General features: G+C 40.0%; 1 protein-coding gene across 1 annotated transcript in view; it reads right to left on the bottom strand.

The window, feature by feature from the left end:
* Slc5a8 (solute carrier family 5 member 8) overlaps positions 1-12188 on the bottom strand; it is a 41686-nt gene that overhangs the window by 5156 nt on the left and 24342 nt on the right. The window contains exons 10-13 of the mRNA XM_021174959.2: positions 10548-10615; positions 4129-4215; positions 3030-3235; positions 858-961 (exon numbers count right to left, since the gene is read on the bottom strand). Of these exons, the coding sequence (XP_021030618.1) occupies positions 858-961; positions 3030-3235; positions 4129-4215; positions 10548-10615 (465 nt within the window). The remainder of the gene's footprint in view (positions 1-857; positions 962-3029; positions 3236-4128; positions 4216-10547; positions 10616-12188) is intronic.

Raw genomic sequence — 12188 nt, 5'->3', positions numbered from 1 at the left:
AAAACACTCACACATGTAAAACTACACATGTACAGGTAAAACACTCACACATGTAAAACTACACATGTACAGGTAAAACACTCACACATGTAAAAATATCAACCGATTTAAAAAAGAAGCTAGAAGCATAAATGTACACAAGAAATTGTGGGACATAGACTGAAGCTGTTCTTTGCTACTTTGTGGGGTCTTATGTTTTTCTCCACCTTTTAATGAGGAACCCCAACCTAGGAAGGGGGCCAAGAGAATGCCCACAGTGAGAACAAAATAAAATCTCAGGACAAAACCACCATTCCAGGTACCAAGTCACACTCTGTGCATTATTGACTAACTATTAACACTACATTATTCTTCATGAACATTTTCAAAGGCTTTCTACTATGCTCACACAGAAATATTCTAGTTATTATCTTCCACGTGTGTGTACATTTTTGAAGTTTACAAAGAGTCCGCCTTAGAAAACGAGAAGATCCTAGCACAGTGATGTTGTCAGAATACACACACAGCTTTCCCTTTCTAACAAGTTAGTATGTGAGTAAGTGCTCTCAGACAGCTGAATTTTATCTTAGAGCAACCTGTCTTCATTATCCTCAGTTTACACATAACAACGCATAAGAGTGGTTATGGACCTGGCCTGGATCCAGGTAGCTATTGAATAGCAGAACCAAGCTTGCAGTCGTGATAGGTCTTTTGACTTAATTTTAGACTCTCAAATACTCTGTGAGTAAATTTTTTTTAAAAAATCTAATAATTTAAATCATTCATAGCATCATAGTAAAGTACCATAAATAGCTACAAATCATACATAGGAAACTCTTGTGTTTCTAGACATGAACAGAAAATATTAAGATAATTACCTGTTGATAAACTGATAAGTATCCCCACAAACAGTGTTGTCAGTGTTCCAATAGTACTGAAGTACAGATATGATAATGAATACCAATTGTCCATCAGTGGAGTCCTGAAAAATACCAACAATATAGCTACAATAATTCACCATGCTCCTGACAACAAGACGTGTGTGTATCAAAGATCCTGAAAATAAAAATGCAACATTTAGCCATTTTTAACGTCATAATCAATGATGCTGATCTCAAACTATTGTATTAGGAATTAAAACTATGCCTTCGCTTGACCACACACACGAGAAAGGACTTTAAGGTACCATTATTCTTTGGTTCAGGAGAAACATAAGGTCTAAGGCTGCAGTCACCTAGTGCACTGCATCCTGGCATAGGCAGGGTCCTGTGGAGAGCCTGAAAAAACAAAGATAATGCATAGCCCCAGTCAATCCTTTTTAATTTTTTATAATTCTTTCCTAGAAAGTAAAAACAAGCAATGCATAATAAAGTCAATACCCTGCATTATCCCTGTCCCTGTAGACCAGTGACCAATGCAACTCTAACAATTTTCCATGAGTGCCTTCTTACTTTCTTTTTGTAATCTATTAAGTCCAGACCCTTCAAATGCCATTTTAGGAGGGCTTATTCTAAAGATCTAGGTTTGTGCTATTTTTCTGAGTGGTTATCTTCACTTTATCACAGATAAACTGCTCTACGCCCAGCTTGCCTTATTTGACTCTTAGGTTGGCCAGCTGATGTACTTTGAATAAGTGCACCCTAAGGCTCCTGTGAGTGCTTGGTCTTCATTCCAAACTATTGGCAGTGGTAAACTCTTAGGATATAAAGCCTGGTAGAAAGAAGGTAGGTCATTGCAGGCATCACTCAAAGAGGACATTGGGTGCCTAACCCCTCCTCCTTCTCTTTACCCCACCCCCAGCTCCAGGAGATGAAACAACCCCCTCCAACTCATGCTGTTACCATGATCTGCTATGCCACAGAAGCTTAAAAGTACCAGGGATAGGCCATCATGGCCTGAAATCCCTAAAACCATGAGACAAAATCATTTTCCTGGATCAAGTAGGTACTTTGTAACCCAAAGCTGACGATACACACATACATAATAAAATATTAAGTATCTGTGTTTACTCATTCAACTCTTCATTATGGTCCCAATATTGTTCTTATCATGGAAGTCAGCCGTAAGTAAGGCAGAAAAAAAAAAAAACAAAAAAAACAAAAACCCTGCTGTCCACATAAAGTTTATATCCAGCGAAAGAGTCAAAAGATTTCCTAAATGTATATAGTTAACAACAATTTTAATTTAAAAATCACAGGAATACCTAGACATGGTGACACACCTTTAATCCCAGCACTCAGGAGGCAGAGGCAGGTGGATCTCTGAGTTGAAGGCCAGCCTGGTCTATATAGTGAGTTCCAGGAAAAACTAAAAAATAGATAGATAGATAGATAGATAGATAGATAGATAGATAGATAGATAGATAGAAACTAGAGGAATATCTTTGTGATCTCAAAGTAGGCAATCATTTCTTCAATAAGACTACAAAGAGCTAATGATATAAGAAAAGATAAGTCATGATTTCTTACAAAAAGTACAAAATTAGCAAAAAGTAAGAAATAAAGCCCATTGATGGAGAGAAAAATCTTTAAAACATATTTTGAGTTACCACTTCCCAAAGAAAGGAAGAGAGAGAGAGAGAGAGAGAGAGAGAGAGAGAGAGAGAGAGAGAGAGACTGTTGAAAACTGGAACAATTCTAAGAGACAAGTGACAAAAGTAGATAGATATCTGAATGTCCAACAGGCATGTTAAAGGGTGGTCAACTTCATTGATCATAAAAGAATTGAAACTGAATTACCAAGATATACTCATCAACTATTAAGAAAGTAAAGAATTAAAACTCAATCCAGACAGCTTGAGACCCTGTCTACAGTCAGCTACAGGATGTTTCACTACAACTTCAACTGTGTCACTTACTATCCTTATACTCTAGGAATAATATAAAATAGCACAGAGAGAAAGCCAGAGGGTCCACTCAATGCAGGCATAGGAAGAAGCAGTGTCATGAGCAAGATAAAAACAAAAGGAAAAGAGAAAAAAACAAACAAAAACAACTGGAGTGCCCTATTTGTCACCCAAGTTTTAAAGACATAATACGAGACCCTCATACCTTTCCACATTATGTATTTGAAAAGCGCTAGTAGAAAATGGCATTTCTGTGGTTGACATCCAGTCTGACCCATTGTGCGTGATGTTACAGCCGTAGGTTTCAAGGGGCAATGGTAAGGTTCTCTCAGGAAGCGGAGGATAAAGCTGGGCTCCAATTCCTACCCATAAAGAAATGGCAAATCCAGCCAACAAACCAACGAGTGCTCCCTGAAAAACAAGAGAGCGTTTAGAAGAAACACAATGTCATTTTCTTTGGGTAGATTTAATGTGAGAAAGTCAGGATCAACCTGGTCAAAGCCAAACTGGCCAGCTCCCTATCTGACTTTCCTGCCTTACAGTAGCTCTGCCTCTTGTCAAAGTTATGATAGATCCCTAGTGTCTCTGCCCAGAGTCCTGGAGATTCAGTAACTTCACTCCCTCTTTATCTAGCCAATGGTTATGCTACAAATGTCTGACATTCACTTCCATACATTCTAAGTCTTTCCAGAAATTCATCTTCTAATGAAAATAGACTTCCTATTGACTTTCAGAGAAGTTGTTTGAATTTCATTCATTCTCAACACAATTTTGTATTTCCAGACACATACATGTTTATGTATAATAGCAGAGATATTGCTTCTTTCCAAATAATATTCCCAATTATATTCATCTTCACCTGCTTGGGCTTGAATGACGTAGAGGAGCTACATTTTGAAGTACTAGAAGAATAATCTTTGTGGTCATGGTAGTCAAGATGTAATCTTTTCTCTTTGCTGTGCTCTGACTACACATAGTCTATAAAACCATCAGAGCCTGTTGAGCTCCTTCCTTAAAGCCTAGCTATTCAATTTTAAAAGAAGCAAGAATTTAAATGTGCAAAAGATGTTGGCCTATTTATACTGTATTTAAGTTACACTACATGGCTATGACAGTTTCCATTGGCTTCCTTCAAGCCAGGTCTCGATGTGTTGTTCTTCACTGTACACTCTATCAAAGTGAGCTATTTAAATCACCAAGGCAAGTCCCTAATGACAGGCCTCAAAGCAACCATGGCTTTAGTGTGGAAAAGAAAGATGTAGTTGGAAAGGAAACCTTTAGCTATATCTACTAGCTATACTTACAATGGAGTTGGCGAAGGGGACCAAGATGCCCAAAGAAAACAAGCCCAGAAGTGGTCCACCAACCATGCCGAATATGCTGAGTGCTGCCTACAATACAACAGAAAGTTAACAGTTAGACATCTCAAACCCAAACATAATGTTTCAAGCAATTTCAGCAGGGTCAGTATTAAAGTATGCAGTCTCCTTCAGAAAAAAAAAAAAAATCATAGAATTTTATTCATGGTAGCCTTGTCATTGGAGGAGACCATCATCTGGAAATTTCTGCTTCTCTATCTCAAGTGGCTTCTGTTTCTTTGATTTTCTTGTTTGATTGGTTGGTTTTGTTTGTTTGTTTGTTCTGAGACAGGCTCAATATCACTATGTAGTCCTGGCTGTCCTAGCACTCAGTATACAGACAAGGCTGGTCTTGAACTGCTTGCTTCACATGTACCTAAACATAGTCACAAAGGCTAGATGTGGCAGTTCCTGCCTTTAATCCCAGAGTTAAGGAGATAGAAGAGGATTCATAAGGTTGATGGTCAACTAATCTATTTGAATTAGTAAATTCCAGGTTTAATGAGAAATCCTGTCTTAAAATACAAGGTGGGGAGCAATTGAGGAAGACACCCAATGTTGGCGCTGGTTTATGAACATCTATGTATGAAATCCCCTCCTCAACACATGTACAGACACACAGACACACAGACATACACACACACACACAAAAGTATCATAATGCAAAGAAGACAGAGTCATGAAGCCATTGGGGCACCATTATGAATGTATAAATGAAGACACCCGTTCTCAGCCTTTTTCTGATACATCACAACACTCTTTTATGCTTTGGTAGTCTCTAAATATTCCTCCAAACAAGATGGTGGATAAGAACTGCAAAACAGCCATATACAATGGTAAAATCCATGAGCAATTCTGATCTGATCTGATATGGGTGTAGTTAGATTGAAAAGAATTAGATTTAAAATAATTGATTCAATGGTGTAGAGAAAGATTTAAAGTCTTTTTGGATGACTGAAACCTTTCTTTGATACAGAGATATGAAAGCCATGAAACTGAAAAACAGTTGCAAATATGAATCATGAGGGAATTCAAATAATGCTCAAAGATACAATTGCTCTTAGTAACCTAGTAACCTCAGTAATCAAGGGTCTAGTTTGAAGACTGGGCTAAAAGCAAACAGTTGTCCCATGAGTACTGAACAATAATTTTATAATTATTATGATGGCATGATGCTCAAGACTGTGAAGATGGAAAGTGATAAGGGACTGCATGTCTCCACAGAGCTACAGTGCGAGATTCTGAATGTTTTCATCACTACAAAATCATAAACACTTGAGGAGACACATTCCTAACCACATTTGAACATAGTGAAATACAAACATGTATTCAAACATATTATGCCCCATAAACATGTATAGTTTTACAGGTCAATTAGAATTCAAAAAGAATAACTAAGACCATGAAAGAGCAGCGACATGGTCCACCAAGAAGCCAAGCAGAACAGAATGAATGAATCAGACAGTATATTAGGAGATGTGTACTGGATTCTTCATCCAAATGAATTCTTTCAGATGTCTACACTGTGGAGTGAAGAATGAGTGGACAATTTGAAAGAGAACATGCATGTCAGAAGAATGTAGGTTCAGGATGTGACAGGGATTTAGTTCTCAGCAGAGTTGTGGGATGTGAGACAGACTTCACTGTGAGGTGTGAAAAGATATCATGTGACCATGACACCAGTCACAACCACATGATCTGGGAGCCAGAATTATAGACATAAGGAAGATGCTTCAAAAAGGCTCTGTTAGAAAACACCATACACAGTGATACTGCAGAATTGGGGGTGGGAGGTAGGCTTGAAGTTAGGATGGCTTCACCATATGGTCCAGAGTTGATGAAGAAAGAGAAAACAGTCACAATAGGAGTCACGAGCCAGACTACAGATGTCGAGGAAAACCCTTTTACACACCCATACTAGCAAAGATCAATGAGAAGCTGAGACTATATACTACAAACTGCACTGAGGCTCCTCCCTGCTGGGCAGTGTCATGGGAGTAGAAAACAAGCTATCACCAAAGCGCGGAAATAAGGAAGCTACCTCTACCTTGGTACCAGCAGAAATTGCTTTGCATGTTTGGGAATGTTGGATATTAAAATTAACTAGCTCCCTTGAAAATCAACCAAAAATCTTCTCCCCCAGTTCATAAAGAACACACCTTATACACCATCACAAGCAGGTAGCTCATTTTGGCTGCCCCCTTACAAGACTGGTAGGACATGAATATCAGTGTCACTGGACAATTGATCATAAGAATCTCTATCAAGGGGCCATCCTCAAGCTTTGGGCAATTCTTCTATGTGTTTATACTTGTATTCAGTCCAGAGTAGTTGCTGAATTCTTCTTTCATAAAGAGAATTTATTTGGTAAGAATAAATTTGAATAAGGTTTCTAAAAGTCACATCTGCTGAGATGTCCTGCTTCTTGAAAATCTATGGAAGAAGGTTGGAATTACCCATGATTGGGTTTTTATCATAGAACTAAGTGGCTCACAGCAATAGTCACTTGGAAAGGCCTATGGCTACCATTTATCTTGTAGCCATGATAAAATTTATACTTGACCTCTTGAGAATCAGTAACTAATGAGTTACCTGAACTTGAATGGCTGTCAAATGTCAAACAAATTTCTGTTGGTGGGTAAAGAGCATTCTTTAGCATTCTCAGAACAACCTGATGAGAATTTAATTGATTCATTATCAGAGAGTCTAGAGTATTCAATGTCCAGCTGAACAACTGAGGAAGATAGAAAAGAGTGGACTTCAGCTATGGATGGAGGGCACTCACCAGCAGTGAGAGAAGAATGCTTCTTAGATTCCTTTACTTATCAGGACCTAGCTGCAATGACCAGATGGGTTGTGGGACATCTATGGAGGCCCACTCAGTGGATTAAATGTTGGCTGCTCAGTGGAAATCACAGTGCCCTCAACTCCAAATCCCAGTGAGCAATCTGAGAAAGCACATTTAGATAAGAACACCAAGTCCCCCAACTTATGGCATGTGGGAACAGCACAGGGGATAGCAAGAGGACTCAGACTGAGCTGCAAAGTCTGGTGGCAGCATGTGCACTGGGGGTGACATCGAAGATACAAAACTTGAACACAGATATGATTTGATCAAGCAAAGTTTGGATCTCGACTATCTCCTACCATACCTTCAGGCCGCACATAATGTAAAAAGAAAGGCTGAAATGGTCCAGAAGACTGGGAAATACACCAATAAAAGTCTTGGCGGAATAGTCAAGGCTGGTGAGTTACTCTGTGGAGCTCTCCTGGGTGTAGGATAGGAATGTCATTAGTGAATCCATCTCCCTGTAGGTGGAGAAGTTGGTATTTAGCTGCCTAAGTTGGTGAGTGGATGGCATGTCTGCTTCAAGGCTTACTGAAGTCGAGCCAGCTTGGGAGCACCCTTCAGCATAATTTCCCATGGAGATTGTCTGTCCTTACAGCAGATGGATAGAATGTGCATCACTTTATAGACAGAGACTATTCAGAGGCCTGGAGAGTGGACTCTTTTGTAAGAACTCTAGCTGCAAGACATTCCCATGGCATCAGCACCATTCTCCTTTTGGAGTCTGCCTCTACCCTTTACTGGTGGCCAGATTGGCATTAACAATTTTAGTATGGTTTTCCTGGTAACAACCACCACAACAGAAACTCTGCATAAGGGAAGCAGAAACAGACTTTAAAAGAGACCCACCGTGACATGTTTGCCATATTGCACAAACCATTTGGTTGGAGGGAATTCCAGACCACTGCTTCCCCAGTTTCTCATAAAAGTGCATGTCAATGGGCCTATCAGCAGTCACAGAGCTGGGACAAGCTTATGGGCCCCTAACCCTTCCTGCTAAATTACTGGTCACCGATGGGTTCTGGAGGAGAGGCAGTCATTGTCTCCGTTGTGTACCCATCACCCTCAGCAAAACCATGGCCATACAGGTGACTCTAGTTAAACTCAGTCTCAAAAATATAAATAAGTAAATAAATAAATAGCAAAGAGTGACTGTGGAAGGGAAGACGTGTAAGGAAGAGAGAGCAGTAATAAAGATTCAAGGTTAAATCAGAATGCAAATGTCAAAGACCAAACTGAGTAAAGGTTTTCTGTTGGGAAAAAAAAATTAAAAGAAAAAAATATACTTGGTTAAAAAAACAGAAAATAATTTTACTCTGCTTATTCTTTATTAACAAATTGAAGTCTTTCTGTAAATGAATACCAAATTGATCTTGCTTGCTTACTGTGCCATCTAAATTTCACTGTCATATTGGAGGATTTAGGTTGGTCTTTGTAACCAACCTCCTCAGGGACAGCCTCTTACTGTCTGTTCCATTTGCACCAAAGATGAATTTTAGCTGTGATCCTGGCAGCACTGTAAACCAGTGGTAAGAGGAACATGACAGTGTCATGAACCAGATACCATCAGGGACAGATGACCCAATGACTAGAAGAGTCTCCGTTCAGACAACCAAGCTTAAAATTCAAGGCAGTCTTCTTTTATACCTACATGCAGACTGGGTCAGTTACCAGCCATTTCTCCCATAGAGGAGTTTGCCTGGTAAGGGCAAACTTTGTTCTAAGGTTCAGAGGAGTTATCACGTGTGCTAAAACGGCTTTGTCTCTTGGAAGCCCTGGGGGCCATGATTAGAATTTCCTACAGTCAGGCTGCATTACAGTACCAACTGACACATGGGCTCAACCTTGTTAGGCCCTCAAGTCAGTCTACAGCTGCCATTAACCTTACTGGCATCACATGTCACATAGCATATTGTCAATCTACACCCAAAATGACAACAGGCTACTCAGGTGTTGACAAGACTTTAAACTCAAAGTCGTGGCAAAAACGCAGAGTTCTTCTGACACCGTAGTCAGAGAAAGCTGCTAAATCAGAAAGTGTGAGGCCCAAAACTTCACCTCATAATAGGAGAAGGGTCAGGTTTCAGACCAATTCACTCTTAAAAGCAAGAAGCAATAAGACCTAAAAGGTTTCTTACTATTAGATCTCATTTTTGAAACATTCTTTTGTGTGCACATGTGTCTGTGCATGTATACACACACACACACACACACACACACACACACACACACACATGAATGAGTGAGGTACATACGAAGGCCAGAAGTAAACACTGGATATTTTTTTCAAAACTCTCCACCTGATTTTTGAGACAGTGTCGCTCATTGGCTTGACCTACCAGTTCAATTAGACTAGATGGGCAGTGGGCAGCCTGGATCTGCCTCCCAGATCTGGGTTCCAGACACCCCTAGCTTTTCTATGTGGGTGCTAGGTACCTAAACTCAAGACCTCACACTTGCCCACAAGCATGTCACCTCCTCAACCACTGCTCCAGAACCTTTATATGGCAGTACTTTTTGAAAAAAAAATTATTACATTTTTTAGTGTGTGTGAAAGTGTGCATGTGTATGTGTATGTGTGTTATGTGTATGTGTGTGTGCACATGTATATGTGTGTGCATGCATGTGTGCATGTTTGTGAAAATGTGCATGTATGTGTGTGAATGTGCATGAGTTCGTGTGTGTATGTGTGTTACGGTGCCTGCATAGGAATCTGAGGAAAACTTCCAAGAGGCAGGCCTCTTCTTCCACCATGTGGGAGAAATAACTCAGCCACCAGGCTTAACAATCTGAACCAGCATACTGGCTCCCTTTATATAACATTATTATCATGAAAGAATTATAAGAATGGAAAGTCGATTTGAGATTCTTGAGGTACCAGCGGGGGAAGGAAGACAGAGAGATAGATGTAGGTTAGGCTGTGAAGGACTGCAAGTGGAACCTTGGTGGCAATCATATTCTATATGCACATTGTTTCAACCCAATGCCCCAGCTGTGACAGTGTCCTATCAAGATGTTATCATCGTGAGACGCTTCTGTGAGGTATTGCTATGGAGTAAATGATATATATAACCACCATATTGTTTCAATTTCCTATAAGTCCATAATTAACCCAACCTATACTTTTTCAAATACTGAAAATAAAGGTCTGGAGAGATGACTCAGGAGTTAAGAGTGCTTACTCCCCTTACAGAGGATCTAGTTTCAGTAGCCAGCACCCACATCAGACACTTAGCAAAACTGCTTCTTATACCAGCTCCAGAGCTTCTGATGCCCTCTGGCCTCTGTGGGCACACTGACTGCATGTGGTACACATACAGACAGGCAGGCAGGCATACATACACATACACAAGGAAAAGGAGAAAACATATTTTTAAAAATTTTTAAAATAACTTGGTCATCTTTGTTCCTTGATACGCCCAAGGGGTAGATATATAGAAAGTGTGAATGTGGTCACGTGAACATTTAAACTAATAATTTTACGGTTACCACATCAGTCTTCGGAGCTAGCTCTCACCTGTAACAAGGCTCCCATCAGCGATGCCACAGCAGCCATTCCGATGCACAGAGCTCCGTACAGGACACCTACAGGACAACACAAAAGGCAGTGTGCAAACATAGACCCAGAGGATGACAGTCTTCAATAAAGGGAGCCCTGCACCTTTGTTAGAAAATACCATTGAGGTGAGAACACCGCCAGCGAGACACCAGTCAGCGAGACAAGGAAAGAGGCCTTTTCCTAGGAGACCAACACGGTGCAAGGAAGACAAACAAAGCCCTTAGACTTGGCCTCCCAGATTAGTCACAGCAGTAGATTACATAATAAAAGAGTCCCAGGAATTAACGACAGGAGTTTTAAGGCTTAGCAGCATTGTGTTCTACATTTAATCCTCCATGGACATTTGTCTATAAAGGGAGGTGTGGGGAGGGGATAATAAAGCCCAGAATTGGAGCCTTCTGACTTTCTCTTTTTCTTTTCTCTGGGATGTGGTCATTGTGGTAATCCAGACCAACTGGAGGCTTGGTTCTCTAGGCCTCTCATAAGCTCTGTCAGCATCCCCAAGCTTTTCCTGTTAAACTAGCAAAGAAAGGTCACCTCGATCCATATCATATTCCCCCCCTCAGGCTCGCTCTTTTCTCCAAACTGCTTTCTCAACACGCCCCACACCCACACCCTACCCTGTAGGTAAGTGGTAGAGTTTTTTCTTTTCGAGTTCACTGCCTTCCATAGTTTATGTGTGTTACTTTTTAAATTAAGAAGTAGTACTCCCCTTGAGCATTTTATTTTTTAAAAAAGAATATCCATTTAGAAAAAAAATTAACTGTAATCGACCAATATAATTTCTAGTGCTCAAAATGAAAAAAAAAAAAAAAAAAAAAAAAACCACAGGAGAAGTTTCCTATCATGGAATCAGTGCGCTCCTTCTGCTGTTAGCACTGACTTCTTTGTCTCAGCAGTCACACGTTTGTTAAGAATTATCTGATCCTGACAGAAAGAAAGAAAGAAAGAAAGAAAGAAAGAAAGAAAGAAAGAAAGAAAGAAAGAAAACAAAACACCTTTTCCCCCCAAGTGCTCTTGTCCTAATGATGTTTCTAGGGTCCAATCTAAATCAAAATAGTATTGCAGGTGATTTAACTTAATTCTGTTCCATTTGATATAACATGAATGGTGGTGGGTTTTGGTGTCCATAATTAATGCAAAGCCAAGTCAATTGCCATGTTATTGTCTATGATGCCCTTGGCTACATATGCCTCAGAGTAATAATAGCATAGAACCCTTCAAAATGAATGAAAATGAGGCCAGATATGATGTCACACACTGGTCACCTCAGCACTCAGGAGGATAAGGCAGGAGGATCATGAGTTCAAAGCCAGGCTGGGCTGCATAGAAAGACCCTTCTTCAACCCGGAACAACAGTGAGAGTCTTATCACTGTTTCTAATTACCACTAAGAACAAACAAACAGGATCCTCGAACACTGCCCTGGGTGGTTCTCTGACGATTAGATTTTTTTTTTCTTTTTTGAGACTAACCCCATTAACTCCTGTCCCTTCTGCCTTAGCTTCCTGAGGTCCAGGGTTATAAATGTGCACCACTCCTGTCATCTCAAACGTCTAAATTAGTGATCATGTTTGCAGATATGATCAGCCCCACAGCA

Source organism: Mus caroli, chromosome 10 (genome assembly GCF_900094665.2).
Source record: "Mus caroli chromosome 10, CAROLI_EIJ_v1.1, whole genome shotgun sequence".
NCBI classification, from domain to species: domain Eukaryota; kingdom Metazoa; phylum Chordata; class Mammalia; order Rodentia; family Muridae; genus Mus; species Mus caroli.
This window is presented reverse-complemented; position numbering and strand designations above follow the sequence as displayed.